A 13,783-nucleotide genomic window follows, 5' to 3' on the forward strand; every position below is an offset into this window, starting at 1 on the left:
TACAAGATGCTTACTTCTACTCCAAGGTACACCCCCCCCTCTCTCTCTGTCTTGGGAGGTTTAGTTCTTACAGGTATCCAAATGGATTGCAGGTTTAGAACAATGACCTGCCTCTTTGTTTTTAGGGAGATGAGACAGGTTCGCTCTGCAAAGTCAAGGAGTGAAGGAGACAGACACAAAATGAAGGCAGGGAAGTCAGGGTCTCATCCTGCTTTTAGTTACTTGTGGGCCCAAGCTAATGGAGGAGTTGATGCTGCCTTAGCAAAAGCAGATTCTCAGTGCCTATTTCAGACCCACAGGCTACCCATACATCAGTGCTCAGGTACCACAGGCTACCCCATCCAGCAGTGCTCAGGTACCAGGTACTACAGGCTACCCATCCAGCAGTGCTCAGGTATTGATGCCAGCTGCAAGGAGCAGAGGCAGCTCTGTCTGCAGGCTCACAGACAGTCTCCAGACCTTCAGCCCATTACATCCATGGAGGCAGCAAGAGTGCTATATTGCATTTATCACTGGGGAGATGCAGAGTTAGTGGAGGGTGGGGTGAGGAATGTGGAAGCCAATCAACCTCTTGTCTTCCAGCTGGGCCTTCTGTCCTCTATGCTCTGACACACAAACCTCCCCACAAGCCTTTGATCTCAGCACAGTCTCCCAGGGAGAGACTGCTGTAGTGCAGGTGGCCTTCACAGCCTGTGGACCTCTGCATTACATCCTTGCTTCCACCAGCTCTATTCCTAGCCCTCCCTGGCCACTCTGCACTGCTCAGCAGCCAGCATTCCTCGAACCTTCCCCAGTGTCCCCCTAATTAGATAAATGGACCTGGAGCTTTATGAGTATCCCTCACTTCTTTACTTGAAAACCTGGGCGCCTCCTCCCCATTCTTCCTTTTCCAGACAGGACTTCTTCCTTCCTCTCTTTCCTCAGGTCTCTGCTCAAAAGTCACCATCTGCTCAGAGACGTTGTGCCCGCCCCTCTGTGGGAAACAGTGCTTCTGAAACACAACTCCTTTCTTTCCCAACAACTGTTTTCTGGGTGTCTAGGTTTGTCAATTGTCTGCCTTTTTTTTTCTTTTCTAGAATACAAGTTTCATTGGAGCAAAGATTGTGTTGTGTCTGTCACGACGTTCTCAGCAACTAGAAATTCTATGTAGATACTAAGTACATAAGAGGGGATGGTAAGATGGCTCTGCAGGTGAGGGGGCTTGCTGCCGAGCAAGATGACCTAAGCTCAATCCCCAGGGCCTATGCTGGAAGGAGAAATTTGATTTTTAAAAGGTTGCCCTCTGAGTCTCACATGCCCACACCATGGCATGCATATGTCCACACTCACATGTATATATTGTACATCTATACATAAGGATAATAGATAAAAACTTCTTTAAAAAAGAGAAAGGAGGAGAGGGAGAGAGGAAGAGACATATGTTCTCAATACAGCTCTTGATAGTACTTATGGTTTATTCCTTCAAACTGTCACATCTATGAAGGCAAATTCTCCCAGTGCTTTGGACAATGGTTGCCTCTGCATCAAAGCCGAGCATTTATCAACTTGAGCTAAACGAGGCAGGTTGGAGGAATGAATCTGGATGAAGCTTATCTGCAGATACTGATGGAGAACAGGACACTTTCCATTCTGGCACAGTTCTCATCCAACGTACAATCCCCAGGCAGTCTATATTTTTGAAAGCATCTGTTGGCTGCAAATCTCAGCATAGATTCCACATGGCCAGGGACCAAGAATGTTACTGGAAGGGATAGCTGAGGTATCTCTTCCTATTTTCGGGGGTGAGGTATGCCCTGCCTGTTGGGTTGCCCTTGGTTGTTTAGACCCCAGTATTCCAGCACACGTGACTGTCACTGAAAGTCTCAGGAGAAGTGACAAAGCATCATGGGACCCCCAGGAGTTCATTGACAGAATAGAGACAATTGGCAGGATGGACACCGGGGTCAAGGGCTTTGATTTCTCTACAATGTACAGGAAATAGTTTGATTTCCCTCCTGGCCCTTTCATTTAATCTTGACTTTCCAAAAGTGAAATGGCCCCTTTGATGGCATGTTGTGAAAATGTTTCTATATAGATGCTCTGTCTGGTGCTAATCCAGTCACAGGCTCCTAAAGGAGCCTGCTGTGCTCAAAACCTTGATTTTTCAAGCCCAAATGATTAATTGTGATCTTTACTTCAAAAGGGGGAATATGAAATTGCTCAACAGGCCCAGCAACTTGCCAGGAGAGGGAGAAGAGCCTGCGGGGCCAAGGAGCTCAGCTCTACACACTACACTCTTGTCTGTCAACCCGCTGGAGTCTGTGACATGGGATAGTACCTCACTGGACATCTTGCTTTGAAGTTTCCTATTGACAGGTGGCTTGGAAGGCTGGGGATAAATCACCAAGTATTAAGAGCTGCAAGGAGCATATTACAATAAATTACAGTGCATCTAAAGTTACAGTTTACACTTCAGTTGCTTCCCCCCCCCCACATGTATGGTTGTATGCATCCATAGTGTTTGTGGAGGCCACAGGCTTAGGGGTCTTCCTCACTCAAATTAAAGTACAACCACTTGAAATCTACGTGGATTCTGGGGATCTGAGCTCCTCACACTTGACTTGGCAAGCACTTTATTGACTGGGTCATCTCACTAGCCCTAACTTAATGGCATTCTAAGCCTTCCTGGCTGTAGAAGTAAGACCCAGGAAGTAAACTGCTACAAGGGCTTCAGGTTGGCAGTATCTGCCATAGGAACTCCGGTGATAAAGCAGAGACTCACTATTCTAGGCCAAACTCCTTAGGGACGGGGGCCTTTTCATAACCCTTCACACCTCCATTCATTTGAGAACGGCCAACACGGCAGCCTCCAGAACCCACACACTTATTACATAGAAAGCTCTCATTCCTGCTGAATGACCTGTGCTTCCATTCATTGTCTCAGCTTTTCTCTGGAAGAAAAAGACTCTCTTACCCAGTACACAAGACAGGTGTATTGGTTACTTCTCAGCTGCTATGATAAAACACCATAGCCAAGGGAACTTATAAAAGGAAGAGTTCATTTGGGCATATGGTACCAGAGAAAAAAAAGTCTATCATGGTGGGGCAGCAAGGCAGCAAGCAGTAGGTGTGGCAGCAGGATAAAGAAACTGAGACATCACAAAATGGATGCCGGATGAGATTATAGACACTCAAAGCCCACCCCAGTCAGCAAAGCTATATCCCCTAAACCTCCCCAAACAGCGCCACCAACTGGAGACCAAGTGCCCAAACATGCAGGCCTTATGATGGGCATCCTCATTCAAACCATGACTGGGTGTTATAGGTGCTGTGTTCTCACCACCTCAGCTGTACACACCATTTCTTTGGGATACCATCTCTTGAAATTTTGTGGCAGGGCTACAGGGACTCATTTGCCTACATCCTAGACCAAAGAGCCTGGGAGATGCATGTTCCCAAGGGCAATCTTATGACTGACAAGTTGCGGCTGCAGTGTTGTAAATATACAGCTTCCTTGTCCCAGGGCTAGGGTAACCCTGAGGCATGTATATCGCACCATTTTCGAGGCTTGGCTTTTCTAGAAGGATTAAGCTTGAGTTGCCCATGGGGGCACTGGCTGTTAGCACACGTTTTTACATTATTTTTCTTTTCTCTACTACTCCTTCCTGTGTTCCTTGCATTTTCTACAAACTCTTTTGCAGATGAGCCCGTGGCTCATAATTTGCTTCTGGGGTCACTCGAACCAATGAACCTAACCAGAAAGTACAAGACCTTGTTGGGGGAAAATTTCATTACAACGAAGAGGGAGGCGCTAACTTTTTTGACTGTGAAGACTCGGAACTGGAAGGCCACCATTTCTTTCCAATTAATCTTTATGTCTTGTGCCATTTTAATCAGATTTTTCAGTAGACTATTCCTAAAATTTGACAAGACGATTTCAAAAGTCACATAAAGGACCGAATAAAGGATGCAAACAGCCAAAGCATCTTTGGGAAAGAACAGTTAAGGGAGATGGAGCTCAGTGGGTAAGAGCACTCGCTGCGCAAGTGTGTCTGAGTTTGGATCCCAGCACCTATGTAAAAAGTCAGCATGGCTGCTCACATGCCTGTAACTCCAGGTGTGTCCAAACATTACTGGTTGCAAGCCTGACTCCAGGTTCAAAGAGGGACTCTGTCTCGAAAGAATATTAGAGCAGCCTAACAGAGGTCCTCCTCTGGCCTCTGGATGTGCACATAGGGTAGATTAACCTAGATGTCCATGTGTGCACACAACCCTTATGCAGCATGTGCGCATGCACAAACACAACACAGACTGACACTCAAGAATGGCAGAGAAGGGAATGCATTCAAAGGTACTAAGAGAAAGCTACCATGATTTACTTGCCTGAGAGTGAGTTAAACCGTGGCATGACAGCAGCACAGAGAATGAAATGTATGCATGGTAAAGATGGCAGAAAGGAAACGGGGTTTGTGATGGTTTGTATATTCTTGGCCCATGCAGTAGCGCTATTAGAAGGTGTGGCCCTGTTGGAGTAGCTATGGCCTTGTTGGAGTAGCTGTGGCCTTGTTGGAGTAGGTGTGTCACTGTGGGTGTGGACTTTAAGATCCTCATCCTCGATGCCTGGAAGTGAGTATTCTGCTAGCAGCCTTCAGATGAAGATAAAGAACTCTCAGCTCTGCCTGTACTATGCCTACCTGGATGCTACCATGCTCCTCCCACCTTGAGGATAATGGACTGAAACTCTGAACCTGTAAGCCAGCCCCAATTAAATATTGTCCTTATAAGAGTTGCCTTGGTCATGGTTTCTGTTCACAGCAGTAAAACCCTAACTAAGCCAGGGTTGAATGCAGGTGAAAGAAATGCAGTTTAGGTGAAAGCAAGAGAGTGGGGTATAAGGCTAGCTGACTCAATCATTAACGGTTCCTGAACCGAGGACACCAAGTTCACTCCGTTCTTTGCTCTGTCTGATGCTCCCTAGTCTGATAAACATGCCACCGGCGTCTTGGGATAGATAGTGCTTCCAATCCTTTAATCAATAGGCTGGCCTGATTTTTCTTCTTTTGATGTGATACTTCCTGCCTAGTCCTTCTGTGAATCTCACAAAGCATCCCAGAGCATCGATATAATGGAAGCCTTTCTGGATGGTGACTCTTCATCTGGTCCAGGTAAATGGCAATCAAGGTGAATGGGAGGGACAGGTGCTAGTTTGTTGATCATTGTTGAGAGAAACAGGTTTTCTTTGACCAGCATCTGGCCTTACCTATTTTCTACCGCCCAGGACTTGGAGCAACAGGTGACTTTCATATACAAGGGACTCCATATTTGGAGCATTCTAACATGGGAACATACTCGTACCAGGGTCAAGTATGACTCCTGCACACCTAGGATGTTTGGGTGAGATTTGTTTTCTCATGACCTGAAATCCATGGCAGGAACCTTTCTTGGCTTCAGTGTGGAAGACATTATGCCTTCCAAACTTATCACCCATTACCACACACACTGATGGTAAATGAGTCACCTGATTGAGCTGTAAAGTGACCAAATATTTGGCCAAATATTTTTCTGAGTGGAACTTTGATCCTCTTTAGGATCAGGGAGTGATAATCAGAATGGAAGGAGCTTGGGTCAGGAATTGAAAGCAAGTCTCTGAGGCTCACATTTATTGCTTCCTAGTCCCTGTGTATGTCACCAAGCACAGTTCCTTCTGTCACTTGAGAGATGAACAGGGTGGATGAGATGGTCCACATTGGATGTTTGGGAAGCCTCTGGCCTGTATCCAACCAGAGTGTCATGGAAAGAATATTATGCATACCTGGCAACTGATGGGGGCACACTGAATATTTGTAGGTCATTGAGTGATGCAGTGGTGTAAGACCCATTGGTATGAGCTTTATTATGTTAAGCATCAGTGGAGAGGAGCATTTCCAAAACTCTGGACCAGGCATTCAGTAGAGTACTTGCCTGATGTTCATGAAGGACCTGCATTCAATCTCTAGCATGCCTAATAAACCAGGTATGTTGCTGTAATCCTAGCAATTAGGAGGTGGAGGAAGGCGAAGCCTTGTCTACATAGTGTGTCTGAGTCCAGCTTGGGCTACATGAGTCTCACAACAATGACAATGCTGAGAAGATGGCTCAGAAGGAAAAGGTGTTTGGTGCTAAGTCTAATAACCTGAATTTGAGTCCCCAGACCCATATGGTGGAAGGAGTGAACTAATCCCCAAAACTTACTCTCTGACCTCTACCTGTGCATGAATGTGTGCAGATAAACTAAAACTATAAAAACAACAGTAGCAGCAATAACATTAATAACAAAACGTGGTCACCAGGGAGAAAATACCTAGAGGACTTCCCCCTTTGTGGATATCTTGTTTCCTACTTTGATTGTATAATCCTTAGTGTTGCTCGACATTTACTGACTTGTCAGTCATTATAGTAGACTCATAGTTGCCCTATTAAATCACTTTGGCCAGTCTATGCAAGGCACTTTGTAGTCAGTGCTACATAGGACTGGAAGCTTTTAGAAGGTTTTGGCTGGTGAAATGACCTCTGTAAAATTGGACGGAGCACGGAAGTGACCAGGCTGTACCCTAACATTCTTTCATTCACAGCTCACCAGGTTTACAGTCAACAGTGAGATGGTCCACGATTACTGGTCATGGCTTCTTTCTTTCCCTACTGCTATTACTTACAGTCATAAGGACCAGGGCTCTGTTACATAAGGGTGTGAGAATACAAATGACTGCATCAACTAAGGAGATGGGTAGAGGAAGTGAGGAGAGCATGGGAGATAAGTCCAAATGGGGAAGAGAACCAGGTTGTAGCCAGAGATGTGGTTGAGGTTAGGTTTTTGGAGCTGAATCAGGAATTCAGGTCATCTGTCCCATGGACCTTGGATCTTTCTGAGACAGAGCTTTTCTGTCCTTACTTACCACACAGTCTCCAGAAGGTTTCAACTCCACACTCAAGTCCCAAGTCAACCATTGCTCTGGAATAGCTGATATCTGCCTTGTTCTGGCAGGAACACCAGCAGCATTTTGGATAGATGAGAGAAACCAAATGAGAGCTTAGTCCTGGATCTCACCCATGGGTATTCTGCTCTCAAAACATTTGTCCTACTGTTGGGTTCACCAACTCCAAAAGAGTAGTACCAAGTCACATAATGCCTTGGAGAGATAGAGTCCAGGACAGGCAATGTTTGTAGAATGAAGGAATGAACCAGTGCAGAGCTAGGTGGGCATTCCTTGTGGGACTGAGTATGTGAGTCATGGAGGTTGAGCTCCGGGTTGCAAGCACTTCCCTTGGGCCATCCTCCTCTAACGGATGGCAGCCCTTGGCTCGTCAGCTTGAGCACACAGCTTCCCCTTCCTTTCCAGAGTTCATAATTAATGTAGCACCTTTGGTAATGAACATGCATCAGTGGGCACCAATCTTTCTCATTAGGAGCTGAGGCAGATTGCTGATGCATGAAACATGCTGTCTAGCATATGGTTGTGTCTCAGGGCTAAAATAACCCCATCTTTTCAGGATTTAGCACTTAGTAGGACCAACACAGAGATCTCTAGCAGAGGAACACAGGCTCAGAGTTTCTGACTGTGGCTGGGAAGTGGTTCAGATGGTATCCAGTGTCTATGGATTTCTGGATAAAGCTTCAATCCTCAAACTGACCAGTCTGGCATTCAAGACCCTACTAGGCATTGTCCCTGTGAAGTTAGGTCCCCTCCCCCTATTTGCATCCCACCTATTCTTGTATCTTCCAGGAGCCCATTCCTGCTATCTCATCCTTGGGTCTTTTTTCTTTCTTCTGCATCTCTCTGAGTTCACTCACCATGAAAGAGCCTAAAACAGCCAGGCTTTCCCCTGTCACTCCAGGCAACTCATTTTATAATTGGCACAGGATGCCTTCTAGCCCTGCCTCTGTTACTAACTGTGCATCACTCTCCCTAGTAGTGTCTCAGATGCCTTCTCTTTAAAGAAAAGAAAATCCCTCCACAGATACTTTGTAAAGGTAGTATGACCTTTAACCATTTGCAAATATTTACCCATATTCCCTTCAAAACATGCCAGGCAAAGCACAGAGGCTAGAAATGAATAAAACAGTGTCTCTCTCAAGTAGCTTGCAATCCATGAAAAACACTACAATGGTCATTGCTTTACATTTATGTTCATTTATGCTTCATATACAGGCACATAAAAAGGAGATTATATTCCATGTATGTAATAAAGGTACCTTGAGGGTGGTGTTACACTTTCTGGTTGCCTCTCTGTCTCCATACTTTAAATACTCCATAAACTAGAAGGAAATCTCCCTTCTCTGTGAATGTCAAAGTGTATTCCAACATTGATCTGTTGATCTCTTCCTGGAACCCAAAGGACCAGAGAGAATGCTGCCTGGTCAGAAGTAAAGGTCACTGGACATTTGGCCAACAGGGCCCTTGGGGGAACAGCAGGTGGGGACTGGCTTACTTGTATAAGAACAGCATAAAAACTGGACTGGGGTTTCCACCAGGGTCTTAACTTTTTCTGGTTTCGGTTTCTGTCTCCAAACCCTGAAGTGGTCCTTAGTCCCCTGGTCACCTGTAGAATCATTAGGAAACTCAAAAATGATGAGTTGGTCATGGATCCACTAAGAACATTGGGCCTGGGGTCCCTATCACCTTCATTTTAAAGAGAAATCTTTAGGTTTTTAGTTTTAAAGAAGCTTTAATAGGTCAGAGGTGGTAGCTCACTTGGTAGAAAACTTGCTTGCCATGCAAAACACTTTGGGTTGATTTCCCCAGAACCACTTAAGACAGGTGTAGTGACACACACTGTAATCCCAATAATGGGGAGGTAGAGGTAGGATCAGAAGTTCAAGACTGCCCCTGGACATGGTAGCTTTGGCTACATGAAACTTATATTTCTGTTTTCTTGTTGTTTGTAAGCAATCAACATACCAAACCAAACAAAACCAAACCCAAGAAAAATCCCACATACACAAAAGGAAATCTATTTCTAAGATACAAGTTTAGACCAATGGGCTTCTGCACAGGAAAGTCTAAAACCACCTGGATTGCCCAGACTCCACCCAGTAGAACCAGGTGAGCAAGAGTGTTCTGTCAGTTTGCCTCTGTCCCCTGGTACACAGAGTCCATGTTGTAGGAGGGAAGAGAGGGGAAGGATAGACTCCTGTCATGTTGTATAGGAGAGGAACAGGTTACTGGTGTTAGGCCATGGCAGGAGGCTCCCTGAGGCCCCCAGCAGCCTCTAGGTCACTTCCTAAAATGTCACTGCACCTGCAAGGTGAATTTTCCAGCTTTTAATGAGGCTACCAAGGCAGCATGTGGGTGAAGTTCAGCCTCTAATCCCCAATTAAGGCTCTGAGCCCTAGCTGCTTCCGGCATCTGGTTGCTGGTAGCTGGGGATTGTGGTACTTTCTTTCTCTCACTTTTTGGTATGGTTTCTAAAGAGAGGGGGATCCCTCCCCCAGAAAGAGGAACATTAGTCACATCTCCCCAAAAGTAACATCTCAGCAAGCAAGCCCACTCTGAGCTTCAGCGTATCCTGCAGTAATGTCTCCTCCTGCTTTTTACACCCCCCCTCCCAACTCTGTCTTGTGACCAAGGCCATTGATGAAAAGCTTGCCCTGGCAGAAATTTACATACATAACCATTAAGTCCTTGAAATAAGCTTTGGTGCAAGTGTATATGCTAAGAGATGACTGAGATCTGGCAGGAAGGTCTGTCTTGTTCCAGCTCTGCACATGGGGAAGCAGGAGTTCAGGCCATCCCATTGTTGGACACCTAGATCCTCGATTGTATATCAGTTTCTACGTTTCTGATGATAAGACCTTTTCAGAAATCTGGGCTTAGACGAGCGGAGATGGCCCATGTGCTGCCAAGCAGTTTGTTACAGGAGTGATGGCTGACATTGTTGAGCCTGTGACCTCCTCTTCAGGAAGCACTGAAGTGTTGGGGAGGAAGTGTTTCAGGGATGGCATGACAGAACAATGGCGAAAATGCTTTCTGCCAAGTCTGATTGGCCTGAGTTCTGTTTCCAGGACATGTATGGTAGAAGCTGGGAACCACTTCTGTAAGTGAACTGATCCCCACTTGAACATGGTGGCATAACCATCCCCCACTCTAAACAAAGACATGCCTAAAAAAAGTATGTACAGGTAGATACCTGCGCACAATCACCTTATTTGAGCTTCAGACCAAGTAGTCCCTGACTGATAATAACTGTTCCCCCTTGTGGCCTCTCTGCTTCCCACTCTGACTGCCATCATACTACTTGATGCTATGCTTGCCTCTGCGATGAACTCTCGCTCCCCCTCCCTCTGGAACCCTCAGCCAGAGCAAACTCTTCTGTAAGTCGCCTTGGTCATGGTGTCTTGTAAGTAACCAGCATACCCAGCTGTAGAGGGGAAGACTGAGAAGAGAGAGCATAAAGGTATCTGTAGTTGCCCTGGGAGGCACTGTGCGCAATTACTGCTTTTGTAGGAAGCAGTGTAGAATCAGCATTGGCTTTGTATGGCTCAGGCTAGTTCCAAAGAGCCGGATTTGAAACCAGTTCATTTCTGACTCTGAATTTTCCTCCCGCCTCCCCAACTGTTACATAGCCTTCCTTCTGCAGGGTTTTGGAACTGAATGACAACACAGGAAGGGATCAAGGGATCGGTATGATGCAGAGCAGTCTGTGAACATTGCTAACTCCCTCCCTTGATCCTGGAAAGCCTTTTCCTGATCTAAAAATCACAGCTTCCCTGAGGAGGAACCAGCTCTCAGGAATGTTGGGCAGAGTTTGCAAAGGACCCAGATTCTAGGCTCCAAACAAACAGAACAAAGGCAAACAAAGTAGAAACACACAGGTCCTCACACAGTGCTGTCTGTGAGCTTGGGCAGAAGGGAGGCAGAGACTCCGAAGCTATAAAAAGGGATGGGACTGTGGTTTTATCTCATCTTGGTTTCAGCATCAATGGAGCATATGCCTCTCCTTGGAACCAAATTTCTGCCTTTGGATATGCAAAGGACTTTTAAAAAATTCTAAAATTGAACAGCTGGGCTAGGTTGTGGCTAGAAAACCAACAAATGAAAAAATTTTCAGTGTAGTGATTTGAGTGTAAAATGTATCCCACAGGCTCAAGTGTTTGAATGACAAGTTCCTGCATGGTGGTGCTGTTTGGGGAAGCTGTGGACTTTAGGAAGAAAGTAGGGCCTAGTGGGAGGGAGTAGGACTCTATGGAGCATCCATTCCTACATCTGTTGTCCTCTCTGTGTCTGCTTCTTGGTTATTTTCCTATTCTTTGTGACCCTCCTTAAACCAGGAGTCAAAATAGAGCCATCTTCCCTCAAGTTGTACCTTGGTCTTTGTCCAGTGACTCAAAAAGAAACAAAACTCAACAAACATTTAGGAAGGTCAGTGTGAGGGGGCAGGAGCATCAATCTACTTTAACCACTATCACAGTATCACAGGTTCATGAGCCATTGGAAACCTTTAGCGTCGTTAAGATTTACTTTCATTATACTTCCTGTGATGATCAACTTAAGAGGATCCAAAATCACCCAGCAAACTGACCTTTGGGCACGTGTGGGAGGGAGTTTCTAGACTGGGTTGCCTAAAGCAGAAAGATCTGTCCTGGATATGGGTGGCACCAGTCCTTGGGTTGAGGTTCTATATGAATAAGCCAGAAAAGTCAGCTGAGTGCCAGCATCCACTTCCCTCTGTCCTGACTGCAGACGCAATGGGACCAGCTGCCTCAGGCTTCTGTTACCATGCTGTCCCTACGAGGGAGGGAGTTTGGTTCCCTCAAAAAGCAAGTCAGAAGACGCCTTTCTTTACTTCAGTTGGCTTGGCTAGGCATCCTCACGGCAGTTGGGAGAGTTACAGATACACCCTCATTTTATGATAAAGAAACTTTGAGACAGAGAGTCTGATCATGTTCTCCCTAAAGGTTAGCGTGTGTTTTCTATTTCATTACACTTAAGTGTCTGGTTCATGGCAGCTACTCTAAAGTATTGATAAGGAATGGTATGTATCTCTGTGGTAGGGCACCAACCTAACATGTGGAGGGCCCCAGACCAGAAGCCCAGTGTGTGCACATACGTGCATGAACACACCCACACACACACCCACACACCCCAAAACACAGATGACAGATGACAATATTGACAAAGGGTAAACATAGTAGAATGTCAAAGATGGCTGCTTTTACTTTTGTCCCCCAGCCAGCTCCCCAGTAATGGTGACATTCCATAACCACAGCCTTGCTTTGAAGTGGACTCTATGTTCTTAAAGGGGCAAGGTATTTAAGTCTGAAGTTTGTCTGACTTCGGCAGCTTTCCTCCAGACAGCACTCATAACTATACCCTTTGAATTCTGTCCTACACGGGTCCTCTGTATGCTGATAGTGGAGACAGCAGGCTGGGATGCTCTCTGCAGCCATGTCTCTCTATAGGGAAGCAGTGTCGATCTCCCCACCAAAGCGAAATGGCAGCTTTGTTGTCTCCCTGAGCTTTCACAGAGTTCTCCCGCCCTGAAGTGGCAGTTCTAGAATGGCCTAGAACATTTTAAAGAGTACTGGTGCCTAGGTCTCTCCCTGAAGAGATTCTGAGTCATAGCTTTGGAGGCAGGTCTGAGCATCATAGGCATTCAAAGCTAATGGGTAGCCAAGCCCTGAGAATCTCTGCATTTGAACATGAGTTCCATTGTCAAGCTAGCAGGCCTCAGCATCCAAGGCATATTTGCTGACTGACTATGTGGCAAAGAAGGAGTGAATGCAGGGCTCCTCCTCAGGAGCCAGTAACAGAATACACTGGGAATGTTTTGCAACACCCAAGCCTATACCTTCCCACTTCTACCCACTTGCCACCCACTGGTTCGGATCCAATTTGTCTGGGCTATAGACTGAAACTGTACACTGAAAATGAAAACCTTTTTTAGGTGATTCTGGTGGAAGTGTGGCTCAGAAAAAGGAATGAGCGAATGGACAGCTACTAGACATCTGAGCACAGGAGGCTGGCTGCAAAGAAGAAATTCAAGAACAAATGCAGAAGAGCCCCTCGTCAGTTTAGGTAGTTGGTGGGTATGTGCTTTCATTAGTCTCATTTCTTTTCAATTGACAATATAAACAATGCTTTCTCAGGCGGGAGAGCAAGCCTCCCCTCGCCCCTGATCCCCTGCCTTCCTCAGAGAAACCAGTAATTGTCTGGAAACAGGAGCCTGGCCTTTTCTCTTCAGATTTCCTATTTGCAGGGAGCTATGGTTGCTGCTTGCTGTTAGCACATACATTGGACTGGAAATTGAGGTCACGGCAAGAAGAGGAAATGAGGAAAGAGAGTTAATTCAACATCCTTCGCTCCTTCGCCCCTGGACTGTGAGCAACCCAGCGGGGACCTCGGTGCCTGAGTTCAGGCTGTTTAACCTGCAGCCTCTGGGGAGCTACAATGAAGTCAGGGATGAACTTGAAGAGGAAAAGACACAAGCAAGCAGGTCAACCCCTGTCAGCCACACGGAGTGGCCTGATTTCTAGTCATCTGCTACCCCAGAGGGAGGCCCTTCAGCAGTTCAGCACTGGTGCACCCCTGCAGGGCTGTCCACCGCCAGCCAGGGGCAGTGAGGCAAGATGGGAAACTCTTATCCTCAAACTCTAGATTCTGGACAGTAGTCAACAGCTGGGCTTGTGACAATTTTAGGTGGAACATCGAAGCTTAGGAGAGAACAATAAATCTATAAAAGTAGGATGAATTTTTAGACACATCTCTGTTCAGTGGGAGTTTGAAATTGCAGATCATACCAAACCCTACATATACTGTGCTTTCCCCCT

The 13,783-nt window shown here is 46.1% G+C and overlaps 1 protein-coding gene across 1 annotated transcript in view; it reads left to right on the top strand.

Annotated features, from left to right (window-relative positions):
• Gm4894 (predicted gene 4894) overlaps positions 1-13,783 on the top strand; it is a 30,064-nt gene that overhangs the window by 5,107 nt on the left and 11,174 nt on the right. The window contains exon 2 of the mRNA NM_177701.3: positions 12,901-13,031. Within this exon, the coding sequence (NP_808369.1) occupies positions 12,935-13,031 (97 nt within the window). The 5' untranslated portion in view covers positions 12,901-12,934. The remainder of the gene's footprint in view (positions 1-12,900; positions 13,032-13,783) is intronic.

Source organism: Mus musculus, chromosome 9 (genome assembly GCF_000001635.26).
Source record: "Mus musculus strain C57BL/6J chromosome 9, GRCm38.p6 C57BL/6J".
Lineage (NCBI taxonomy): Eukaryota > Metazoa > Chordata > Mammalia > Rodentia > Muridae > Mus > Mus musculus.